Raw genomic sequence first — 12,058 nt, 5'->3', positions numbered from 1 at the left:
GCATCGATTACACACGCAAGCCGAATAAGTGAGGTAACAGACCGCAAAAGTGAGGCAACAGAACGCAATGCAGAGTCAATTTAACAGAGCAGCTCGAGCGATCGTTCTACTGCCAGTTCGTTTCAATTTGTTGATTGTGTAGAGTGTTGCGGTGGTTCTTATTTCCACGTCCAAACACCATATTTAATTAATCATTCGACAATAAGCAGCACACACAATAATGTTTGATCGAATTTGTGTGAAGCTATCTGCATTTATAGCCTATTAAGTGTTTTATTTAGAAAGCGAACAACTAGTCGGTAAATGCATAAGAATCTGAAGTTGAACTATTTTTGGTAAAAATTTGGGTGGCAATGCCGTGCGATGACCTTGGAAGAGTAGGCCCTAAATCCAACACGTTTATAAAAACAAACATAACTTATGCATTGGTGTGTTTGTTTATGCGTGTGTGTGTCCCATGGAATGTGTGAATAATTGGAACGTGCTGGTGCGTTTACAGTGGGCCAAAACAGCTGACTGCCACCTGATGAGACAATGTGGGAGGGAAAGGGAGACCTGATAGCTCTGCAAGGGCGTGGGCGGAGTGGGGTGTAGCTATGATCTCATTTTTATTAGTTTAATCACATATTGTTTTTTTTATCATTTAATTAGTTTCAATGGGCAAGGATCAGCATTTAATTGAAGCCGCGCGCAATGGAGATATAAAAACCGTTGGCAAATTATTGGAGCTGACGACCAAGCGACACGGTCCACTGTCCAGGTGAGCGCAATTACTGCCAACTAGAGTTATTGTATGCTATTAATATCTGCTTTCTCTCTCTCTCTATCTCTCTATCCCACTCTCTCCCTTCTTTCTTCCACTTTTCCACTGCTTAGCTTTCGTCGAAGTCCCAATATCAACTACCAAGATGTCAATGGATATACTTCATTACATCATGCCTGCCTCAATGGTCACAGCGCTATTGTCCGCCTGCTGCTCGCCCATAATGTGCAGGTAGACGTGCCCGATATACGTGGCTCGACCCCGCTCTTCTTGGCCTCCTGGGCGGGTCATCAGGATATTGTGAAGATGCTGCTCTTTCATAACGCCAGGCCGGCAAATCCGAATGCCCAGACAATTGAGAACGAGACACCGCTGCACTCGAGTGCCCAGCATGGACACACCAATGTCGTGGCCATACTTCTGTCGTATGGCGCCGATCCCACCATACGCAACAATAGCTTTCAGACGGCTTTGGACTTAGCTGCACAGTTTGGCCGCCTGCAGTCAGTGCAAACGCTGCTGCGCGTCGATCCCGATTTGATTGCGCCTTACCGGCGTCACGCAGAGGAGGACATGTCCGAACTGCTGGGCTACTCGCATCAATACTCGCCGACGCCCACCAAGCATATCTTCACCCACACTTGTCTCCACTTGGCCAGCCGCAATGGCCACAAAAAAGTGGTCGAAACGCTGTTGGCCGCTGGAGTTGATGTCAACATACTCACCAATGCAGGCAGTGCTTTGCACGAGGCGGCGCTGTGTGGCAAGAAGTCGGTGGTGGTTACCTTACTCAGAGCTGGCATCGATATCCATGCCACCGACGGCAACGGACGCACTGCCCTTGAAATACTCTCCGATTACCCACCGCATGTTACTTACGAAATTGTGGCCGTCATCAATGGTGCGAAATCCGATTAAAATAAACATAACTATAACTATAACTGTAGCTGTAACCCGACTAAATATGTATATGTATATATATATATATATTCCGAGGAGCAGCAAAATATGATCGCTAAATATTTGGTTAATATATAAATAAAGTAGTATATATATCATAGTATAGTGTAGTTAGCATGAATAGTTTATATTGAAAAGCTTTGTTCGCTTGGCGACTGATTCAATTCGCTCTTTGTTCAAAATTCTAACGCCCACGCATTATTTGTTTATTTACTTTCAGAATTTACCAATTTGACTGAGTCACAGATGTTGCGCAGAAATCAAGCGCAGCTGGTCAACCATATCGACTCGTCGTCACTGCCCAAGCGTCTCTATGAGAAGAATGCACAGCGCCCAAAGCAGGCCAAGCTCAGCGACCCATCCAAGCAGAGGAAGTAAGCGAACGCACTAACAGAACCATGAACCATGCGACACGCCCACACGCAACCGAGTAACTCCACTCATATGCGCCCACATCATATACATGTTATAATTTGTGAGATCAATTAACGAAATGCAGGCATTAATTCGTATGTGAACTCCGATCAGCTCCAGAATAGAATTCATGCTCATCATCTGCTCCGGCATACAAAGCACGTCCCATTCCACTCGCACGCACGCACAGACACACACACACACACTCACACACACACACACAAGCATTCTGAATCGGTTGGTAGTGCTCATAATTTTCACAGCGCCTCCATATAACGGGTCTGGTGTTCTCTCTATTTCTCTCTTCCACATAACACTACTACCACCCTCTCACAAACAAACCTAACTACTTGACTGTAGCAAGCCAGTTCCACCAAATGGACTTTCGCACTCTTTAAGCTCATTGGATAGCTATATAAAGCGGCCACCGAATTATGTGGACATGAAGCCCATAAGGCCACAGAAGTCGGTTAGCGATATGCATGACCTGGAGCCACGTGAGGCGCTGTGGCATAGCTACAAGCCAGTCTACAAACAGCCGTATCAAAGCGCTCTACTATGCTCGACACAGAATTTTTCAAACATTTCCATACCCTCCCGGTCCTATGAATTCATCAATCTGCTCAAGCCCAGCTCCAGCAGCGAGGAGCAGGTCAGCCAAAGCAACAGCTGTAAGTTGTTCCATGTGCCTTAATCAGAATCCTCAGCACAACTATTTGCTTTTGCATTTACAGCTGGAACACCACAAACTCGAACTAGATCTGACTATGTGGAAATGAAGGTGCAAGCTCCGGTGCCCATGCCGCGCACTCGTCTAAATCTTGACTATGAGAATATATTGCCCCGGCAGGCGGTAGACAACAACAACAACAACAGCAATATAAATAATAGCACTAAGCGTGTTGCTTGCCATTCACCCACGCCCGACTATCCGCCACCCACTGTGGTTGAGGCCGAGACAACGATCTTTAATTTTATACAGCCACCACGACTAGATGACTCCCACATTTCCTATAGCTCGGATCAGGTAGAGGAATTTGTGGGCGATGTGCCCTTTGCCGGGCTCTTTAAGGGCTCAACTTTGAATTTGTCTCAGGATGTAGTGGACGGACGTTGCCTGCGTTCGCCGAGCATGGTGAGATCAGTGAATGCACTGAACCCACGACGTAGTCTGTCCAAGCAACGATTTTCCACAACTGGCGAGGATTTTAGTGCTTCACGGGTGTGGGCAGAGATTGATACGATATTCGAGAATATAGGAAATGAGGTGTGCATAGTGGAACCAGAGCAGGGGCAGGAAACGGAGGAAGAGATGGAGCACGAGCAGGAGCAGGAGCCGGAAATGGAGCAGGACCAGGCCATGGAGCAGCAGCAGCAGCAGAATGAGGAGTTGTCAATGAAGCTACAGCTGCAACCCAATTCTGTGGAAGATGTCCGACAATCGCTACATATACGCAATCCAGAAGATTTGCTGCTGGGCAAAACGCCGAGTTCAGCTTCCCACTGGTGCCATTCGCCTTATACGCTGGTCTATGGCGAAATACATTATTCTGTTTATGTACATATATATATATTTATAATGTCTCAATTGAGAGTCCATTGCTAATTGATCTCAATCCTTGCAGTATCTGGGCTCCACGGTTATCAGGCATCTACAGGGCACCATTTCGACGCGCAAGTCCATCCAGAAGCTGAAGATCGATGAGAACCTGAAGACGGCTTCGAGTGTCAGTGACATAAGCCTGCTAGAGAATTGCAATACATCCACAAAGTATCTCAAAGCCGCCAATATGCAGTCGCGCCTCCAGGTGGATATCTCTGTGTCGTGCTTGGGCGTTAAGTTTATAGATCATGAGTTAAAGGTGAGCTACCGAAATGACCTGAAAATTAGCTTACTTTATTGTGAATCTGTTACAGACTGCCATCTGCTCGCATGACATAGAGAACATCAATTGTGTGTGCCAGGATGCGGAGGACATGCGTTATTTCGCCTATATAACCAAAGAGCAGGAGCTGCATTATTGTCATGTCTTTATGGTTGACAATTTGGTAGGTTTCCTGCAAATCCAATATATATAAATATTGTATTATATAATTGTGTTTCATTACAGGAGCTGGCTAACGAAATAATTCTGACTCTCGGCCAGGCTTTTGAGGTTGCCTATCAACTGGCCCTCAGCAGGCAGAGCACACCTTTAATACAGAGCGATGAGTGCTGAGCTATATTTAATCTTCATACCATTGTTTTTCATTTTAACTTGACTTACTAGTCGTTGATGCCATCATAAAACTGTCATTATTTTAAATGATTACGCAGTTTAATAGTATTTCTTCAAAGAACTTTTTAATAAATAACATTTTTAAAAGCCAACGCCTAATTGCAATTTTTTATCGATAGTCACAAGCGCACTTAACATTATCGCTGCTGACAACAAAGTATCGATACCTTTTGCTACATATCGCGCGCATAATGCATGTTAACTAACAGTGCCATTGCATACAACAATTTTGAAAGCAACGAAAAAAAGAGACGCGTACATATTGTAAAAGAATTTTAGTAGGAAATCATGGAAACAACTGCAGGTAAATACTTATTGAGTTGTGTTATTGTTTCGGAAGCACAAATTTAATTAAACCACATATACAAAGCAGCTGAAATTGATGGCGTTCTGCAGCACCAGGAGTCGGCTTCGCATACGCCTGTGGCCAAAAAAACGCGACGCGCCCTTCTACAAAAGCAAAACGACAGCATATCAAATAGGGAAACTGTACTCGAGGATGATGTGCTTATGGCACTACCGAAAACCCCCAATGCGTCCGTTCGCATAGTCAGCGATACCCCGCGTCGCAGTGCCCGCAAGAGCGTGCGTCCTACCTTGGACTACACGGAAATTATTGAAAAGAATCTGTTGGCCTCTGCTAGCAAGGAGAAACGGGACACAACCATTGTTGATAAAGAGGATGAAGACGAAGAGAATACGCTAAAATGGTCTATAGCCCTGGTGGGTCGGACTTCAACAAAGCGCAATCGCAAAGTCAAAAAGCCAAAGCAGCAAAAGCGAAACGAAGAGCCAACAGAGATGAAAGAAGAGGTGAAAGAGTTGGAGAAGCAGGAGGAAAGTAAACTGGAAGAAGAGAAGAAACAACAGGAAGAAGATTCAAATGAGTTGGAAATCGCAGAAGCAATCACAGTGGCGTCACCGCTCAATGGCAATGATCAAAATACAACACAGGAATTTACAGAGGAAATAAACGAGAAATCTTTTGAGGCAACTCCAGTTGAGATTAAGCTGACATTGTGCCCAGAAATAATAGAAGATGGTGTTAGACCAGATATAGTTAAAGAGGATGAAATGGATGAGCTGGGCTTGTGCCCACTTGACGCTGATGATCAAAATGAAGACGAAATGCCATCCCTCATTTTGATGGACGATGACGAGCCAGGGAACGAATTGAACGTTACCTTCGATGCCAGTGACAATTCAAATTCTGATGAAGTAATGCCCGCTTTATGCGTTATGGAAGAACAGCAAATTGGTGAAGATCCCATGCAGTCGGACTATGACAGGAAGTGTGAATCTACTAAGCCCAAGGCCTATCGGTTTCCCACACCCTTCAAACGCAAAATCAACACGGAATTCAGAGACAGCGCCAGTTCATCTACTAACTTCTTGCAAGAGCCATTTTCTTCACGGCTGAGTCGTTCGATATCAATACCACGCTCGAACGAGACCAAGGGCAAGGGTGTCACCTTCTACAGTCCCGTAGAAATGGCCAATGTCAATGATATTGATAAACGCTGGGAGAATCTGAACAATAGTAGTAAGAGCTATAAATGCTATATATTGATTATGTATAGAACTAGCTATCGATCCGACATAATCTACCTTTTTCGAAATCTTTTGTATCTCCTTTTTATGTATAATGATCTTATCTATATGGAGTCTAGTCTATGTTTATGTCATAATACAATCTATATCACTTTTCTATGCTAATCTATTTCATATAGATAATGCTTTTCTGTATCAAAAGATTTTGATCACCTAATACTTAGTCTATGTCAATCAATTTTCTATCATAATCTCATTTATATTGTAATTTATTCTATATCTTATTCCAATCGATATCATGATCTAATCCATTTGATACCTCTTCCCTTTACTAGATATCACAAAGCGTCGCAAGCGTTCCAAATCACTGGAGGTAAATCCCCTACCGAGCCGAATTCCCAAGATAAGTAAGTGCAGCATTATTTATATTATGTCTCAATATAATTTATTGTTCAATATCACCTTCAGATCAATATCACCCTCCCAACAAATCCACAATTACGCCCAACAAATCGAAGCTGCGCTCTAAATTGCCAAATTTTGCGGCAATTCATCAAAAGCAATTCGAGAAGATGGAGAATCTGGTGGAGCACTTGGAGCGCAAGGCCGTGCGTGCCAAAGTCTTAACAAGCTCTGCGGTTAAACTACAACAGCAAGAAAAAAATGTTTCGTCAGCCAAGAAGCAGATACCAGTTGCGGAGAGAGTGCGTTCGCGTGCGGTAAAGAAAATCGAAGTGCCCACCTATACGCTGACCCCAATGAAGCCGGAGGAGCTGGAGCGGATGAAACTGCTGCCGACGCCACGCAAGATTGTGGGTGTGGCACAGCCGAAAGCAAATGTGCCGGCTCGACCTGCTTTGTCAAGCAACAAGAAGCCGGCATTCAATTTGTCCACCTCAGTGACGTCCAAGCTGTTTATTCCAGCTGCAAGTGGAGCGCGCAGTCAAAACAGAGCCAGGGAGATGCCTAGCAACAGGGATGAGCCCATGCAAAAGAAATTGGAGGCACGTCGCAAGCGACACATGGAAATGTTTAAGGGTCGAAACGGACTAGAAAAGAGAAGCGAAATTGTTCGCGGAGTTCGTTCAAATCGGCGTTTTGAGCTGCAAATGCAACATCGTCGGCAGCTGGATGAGAACACTCGCTGATTACGTGTTCCGATTATTTAATAATCGTTTTATAATACATTCTGAATTCTGTATTCATATTTAATTATCGTTTTTATAATATATCCGTATTTTTATTTTATTTCAAACGCATTATTTTGTTATTAGCTAAAACGATGCATTTAAAAATAAACGGCTTCAAATTGATCGGTCGCTAACTTTGTAAAATTCACCACGTCTATCGATATTTACAAATAGCAGCTCATCATTGTAATCGATTACTGTTGCTGAGTATACATGTTGCTAAGGTACGCACTGTGCGCTTGTTGGGCAACATTTGTTTTGTTATTGTGAAGATCGTTTTCGTAGCGTGCGGTCGGTGGAGCGAAATTGCGCGTCAGTAGTTTTCGATTTTACCGTTACCGTTAATTCACGCAAATCTCGTTAAAAGAAATAAGAAAAAACTACGGTCAATATTTGTGCGTGTTTCACGCGTGTGTGTGTGTCCAATAAATTGATCAACAATTATTAATTGTTCCATAGAAGGTACGCAGTAAATATAAACAATAAAGAGAACAACAACAAACAAATGTCTATTGTTGTTGTTCTTCCCGCCGGATATTAAAAACGGTGTATGTGCAAGCGTGTGTGGGTGTGTGTATTTGCATTGTTAATGGATTTTTGTTGTAATGCAATAATATTTGGGCAAAACTCGTTTCGAATGGGAATTCTTCACATAAGCATATTGCAAGCTTTTGTTTTTCTTTTCGCGTAAAATTTGCTTCAAAATTTCATCTTGTGCATATTTCGAAAAAATAAGAAATACGCTTCATAGTCAAAGTGCTAGAGCGAGATAGAACGATTGCACCATATGTGCCGGCAGCAAAAGCAACAACAGCTTGCATTGACATTTATGAGCGGCGCTAACGGCGCTTTACACATGCTTGCATACATATGCATATGTGAGTGAATATACTCATATGCGTTCGCATCATTCACAGTTTGTGCGTGTGTTGCCCTTTTAAGGCGTTTGTGTGGACTCTCACAGGTAGCGGCAATTTGTTTACCGTTTATACGTTTATTGCTTATTGTGGGCTCTGCATTTGCGCGCCTTCAATTGTGGAAATTCGTGCGTTTATTTCCGCGCATGCCCAACAGCCTATGGGAATTTTTAATGGAAATTAACAAGCAAGCAAATACGCTACATACACACATACGCCTGTTGATATGTTGTTGCATTTTTAATTGATTTGCTGTCGCGCCAACGCATAAGTCTACAGCAGCTGTTGAAAATGTGTGCGATAATTTCCGTTAACCCATTTACTTCCAATGCTCACTTTTGCTATACAAATTTGAATAATCCTTTAATGGAAATGGAAACATCCATTATATATTATATATGTACATATGTATGTGGATGTGTGTAATTCATACATGCATGTGCATAGTACAGTGAAGTCTTAATAATTGCAATATTTCCACGTAAAATCTGTATTCAGTATTTTATGTGGTATTTATTTTGTATTTAACATAGAATTTGAAAAACTTCCATTACTAGAAAGAAAGTTTTGGAATATGATACAGTGCTCTCTTGAAAATTGAAATTTTGGAAAAGTGGAATAAGATTTTCCAATTAGTTTTTCCAAGAATTCTTGTTAAATTATCTATTTTAAAATAACTTCAACAAATTTCTAGTTTTATTTTTAAATAATATTAATAAAGTATTTAAGTTTTTGTATTTTTAACGGCTTTAACTATGGCTTTAACTATGTCGATCTGAAACTAGGTCACAGACAAATATCTTACCTGACAATTCTGTCAAACTCTTCGTTAAGAAACTTCTCTCTAAAGCATAACCATTCTTTGAGCTATATCTAAATAGGCGCTTTCCCTTTTTTTTGTATCTTTGCAGTGTCAGAAAAGCAAAAAACCCGAAACAACAACAAGAACGACAACAACAACCGTAACTCAAGTCTCTCGCTAATTGGTGACATAATTTTGTATAACTGGCAAAAGAAAAAGGCGAAAAAAGCCGACATATAATTGAATTTTAGCTGCGGTCAAGTCCCGAATGAGACTTGAACTAATTTGATGTGAAAAGGTTTAAGTTTGTGTGTTATTTTTTATATGCGCGCTTTGTGCCGTTAATTGAGGCCACTCGCTAAATAATTCAAATAGCAATTTATGTCTAGCCGTGTGTCCACTGTAATTGTCTCTCGCAATGTGGCACAGAAAAGCCGCTGAATGTGAAATGTGCCGCGTTTGTCGCCTGCTTTGTCTCCTGTTCATGTTGCTGGGGGCGGCGCTGGGTGCCACGCCCTTTGCCAAGGAATATCGAAGCGCGGGCCTGTTCAAAGGCAACACGCTGATCGACATGGAACTGGATGCAGTCACCACACTGGACTTGGGCGCCGAAAAGCTGGAAAAGGGTGGAGCGGGAGGCGGAGCCGGAGAAGGAGAAGGAGCCAATTCGAATTATGTGGATAATATGCTAGGCTTCAAGGCGGAGTCGTCGGTGATGTTGCCGGGCGTGCAGCTAAATTCAGGTGAGTTTTCATAACTGTTAGACTAGGAACATGTTGCAATTAATGTTATTATTAATGTTAATGTTAAGACTCATGTGGTTCTTTTTTTTTGATCTTTTTCGGGGAAAAACTTGGTGTGATAAAAAGTCTAATACCACATCAGTGTAGACCCAATTCACGTAAATCTAAGTTAACAGTTATGTTAATTGAGAAATTTACTTTAGCATTAATATGATTGCAATGTAATTTGATTGCTAATGTTAAAATTTGACATGAGCTGATTTGCAAATTTAATTAACAGAATATTAGCTAGTTAATCTGTTATTAGCAGAGAAACTTAACATTCTTGCCTTAACATATTTTTTGTAAGATATTCATAATTTAATTGAATAGTTCAACACGTTATTTAAGAGGATTGTTTTAAGTTATTATATATTAAATATATAAAACCATATGCTTATACCACATATATATAATCCGTATATCATATCATCTGAAAAGGTGGCTTACTCATCAGCTGCCAGGTCAAAAACAAAATAATTGTGGCATATTTCGGAAAGCTCAAAATTAACGTTCACAAGGCGTCAAAGAGCCGCACAGTCATCATTTTTTACAAGAGACTCACAACGAGAAAGAGAGCGAGAGATAGAGAAAGGGCAAGCTAATGAGCGACTGAGACAGCAAGATGAGGAAAGTACTTTCATTTTCACGCTCATAACGAGGCCTGGCGTATAAAGCTCGCAAATGTTGTCATAAAAAGCGACGCAAGTTAAGCCGCTTAAATGACATTTAAATAAAAATGAGAGGGCTAAAGAATAGGCTAAAAGACAAATAAATAAAACAAAAACAGCAGCAAATATAACAACAACAACTGCGTCCCTTTCACTGAAGAAGAGAAGCGCTGAAGCGTTTGGGTCTGTTTGGGGACACAGGAAGCCAGCACTTTGGTTCCGTGTTCCCAAAAAATGTGGAAAACAACCAAACAGAGAAGAGACAACTCTCAGAAAGAAAGACAGAGAGAGATAGAGAGAGGGTGAAAGCGTACAGCACACTTCTCTGGCTGTGATTACAGTTTAATCTCGTTATAATGAGCCAACAGAGTTTGTTGAAGCAGCGGATGTGCCGAGCGTGCCGCAGACTCGAAAGCGTTAAGCAGTGCGGTTGACATCCTGGATGGATGGATGGATGCCCCAGCTGGGGGCAGCGTCTGTTTGAAGTGGTTGCCCAGCTATTGAATTACCAGCCGCGAGAGATCACAAAAGACACAGACAAAACGAACAAGCGAGACAGAGAGACGGAGAGACAGAAGAGTGAAAAAGAGCAGTGGGACAATAAATGCACTTGTTGGAAGCAATTTTTGAAATATGATGCCACGCCAAGGCGCAGGTCATAAACAACCGAAACGACAGCCGAACAACCCAACGAGACGGCAAAGTGTTGTAAGATAAGGTTAGATAAGCGCCGTCCCATAATATACCTGAGACGCACAAATTTGGAATCGAGTTGGAAGTCGAAGCTGGAAATTGGAGTTGGGGTTGCAACTGAACCTTTCCCCGCGACTGCGGCAGAGCTCAAAGCACAAGAAGACGAGCTGCATTCGATAAGGAGACCATGAATGGAAGTGCTGGAAATGTGGAAAATTTATATGTAGAAGTGTAATGGATACATATGGATGGATGCATGTAAAGGAGAAGAGTTTGTCAAATGTAAAATATTTGTGTGGAAAGAGGGTCAAACAGAATTCTTGTTTACTTAAGAATTTGTTAATACAAGCAATCTAAGTAGTACAAATAATTTTTATATGAAGATCATTATACATTTTTACAGAAGTCTAATATCCAGTACTGTCCGGAAAATAATGCATCGAATAGGAGTTGATAGAGTTATAATATCTGAACTTAGGCCTTTGACAGAGGTAATACTGCAATCAAGCACTAGTTCAAAGTTGATTATAGATGTGTTAACTGTATGTTACCTATTTATAGTTAAGTACATCAAATAGTTGTAGTATATAGTTTATAGATCAAACAAAAACTGGATAAGCCATAATATAACGTACATAATATTCAAAAAATAATTTAATCATTAGAAAGAGATCTCTTTTACCGCAGAAATGTTAAGCTGGAATTTCCGTTTAGAGATTTTATGTTCTACGCTATAAAATTCAATGGTTGAAATAGTTTGCAAAATATTCAAAGCACTCAAACAGTCTGCAGAGTTTACAAATTTTTTAGGCTCTACCTGAGCGCCCATAAATGCTCTCTTTCGTAATTTTTTGTTGGTGTTTGTGTTGTATTTTGGGGCAGATCCGGCAGCAGCAGCAGCAGCAGCAACAGCAGAAGAAACCATAAAAATGTCTGCAAGGCACGCAAACTTTGGCCCTGGCGGGGACCTGTTTTTGGATGATATTGGGATTCGTTCGGGCTTGGGGTACAGTACGCAGGAGTCGCCAACATATCT

The 12,058-nt window shown here is 41.6% G+C and overlaps 3 protein-coding genes across 6 annotated transcripts in view; all 3 read left to right on the top strand.

The window, feature by feature from the left end:
* The first annotated feature begins 105 nt into the window (after positions 1-105).
* On the top strand, positions 106-4,370 carry LOC111594525 (ankyrin repeat and sterile alpha motif domain-containing protein 1B). Of its 3 annotated transcripts, none has more exons than XM_023307857.2 (9): positions 106-299; positions 652-760; positions 877-1,664; positions 1,944-2,097; positions 2,537-2,808; positions 2,872-3,695; positions 3,763-3,999; positions 4,055-4,186; positions 4,249-4,370. In XM_023307857.2, the coding sequence occupies exons 2-9, from the start codon at positions 657-659 to the stop codon at positions 4,354-4,356; spliced, it is 2,619 nt and encodes an 872-aa protein (XP_023163625.2). In that variant the 5' UTR covers positions 106-299; positions 652-656; the 3' UTR covers positions 4,357-4,370. The 3 variants fall into 3 exon arrangements, with proteins under 3 accessions (XP_023163625.2, XP_023163623.2, XP_030080677.1); XM_023307855.2 differs by having other exon boundaries at positions 2,498-2,808; XM_030224817.1 differs by lacking the exons at positions 106-299; positions 652-760; positions 877-1,664; positions 1,944-2,097 and adding an exon at positions 2,111-2,374 and having other exon boundaries at positions 2,498-2,808.
* Positions 4,371-4,640: 270 nt separating this feature from the next.
* LOC111594526 (FK506-binding protein 5) lies at positions 4,641-7,131 on the top strand. Of its 2 annotated transcripts, none has more exons than XM_023307858.2 (4): positions 4,641-4,720; positions 4,787-5,959; positions 6,303-6,374; positions 6,436-7,131. In XM_023307858.2, exons 1-4 carry the CDS (start codon positions 4,705-4,707, stop codon positions 7,113-7,115), a joined length of 1,941 nt encoding a protein of 646 aa, XP_023163626.2. In that variant the 5' UTR covers positions 4,641-4,704; the 3' UTR covers positions 7,116-7,131. The 2 variants fall into 2 exon arrangements, with proteins under 2 accessions (XP_023163626.2, XP_023163627.2); XM_023307859.2 differs by having other exon boundaries at positions 4,645-4,720; positions 4,790-5,959; positions 6,436-7,130.
* A 303-nt stretch (positions 7,132-7,434) lies between these two features.
* The window catches only part of LOC111594566, a 36,908-nt gene continuing 32,284 nt past the window's right edge, over positions 7,435-12,058 (top strand). Inside the window, exons 1-2 of the mRNA XM_023307923.2 lie at positions 7,435-7,619; positions 8,986-9,619. Coding sequence (XP_023163691.2) covers positions 9,295-9,619 — 325 coding nt within the window. The 5' untranslated portion in view covers positions 7,435-7,619; positions 8,986-9,294. The remainder of the gene's footprint in view (positions 7,620-8,985; positions 9,620-12,058) is intronic.

This window comes from Drosophila hydei, unplaced genomic scaffold (assembly GCF_003285905.1).
Source record: "Drosophila hydei strain 15085-1641.00,03,60 unplaced genomic scaffold, DhydRS2 tig00008119-arrow-pilon, whole genome shotgun sequence".
NCBI classification, from domain to species: Eukaryota; Metazoa; Arthropoda; class Insecta; order Diptera; family Drosophilidae; genus Drosophila; species Drosophila hydei.
This window is presented reverse-complemented; position numbering and strand designations above follow the sequence as displayed.

Excerpts from the sequence above, each read along its gene's own strand:
- LOC111594525 (XM_023307855.2), top strand. The coding sequence starts at position 657 with ATGGGCAAGGATCAGCATTTAATTGAAGCCGCGCGCAATGGAGATATA. Across the intron at positions 1,665-1,943 it reads AATTGTGGCCGTCATCAATG|AATTTACCAATTTGACTGAG; the intron begins GTGCGAAATCCG and ends ATTTACTTTCAG. Across the intron at positions 3,696-3,762 it reads AAATACATTATTCTGTTTAT|TATCTGGGCTCCACGGTTAT; the intron begins GTACATATATAT and ends CAATCCTTGCAG.
- LOC111594526 (XM_023307858.2), top strand. Across the intron at positions 5,960-6,302 it reads GGAGAATCTGAACAATAGTA|ATATCACAAAGCGTCGCAAG; the intron begins GTAAGAGCTATA and ends TCCCTTTACTAG. Across the intron at positions 6,375-6,435 it reads GAGCCGAATTCCCAAGATAA|ATCAATATCACCCTCCCAAC; the intron begins GTAAGTGCAGCA and ends TATCACCTTCAG.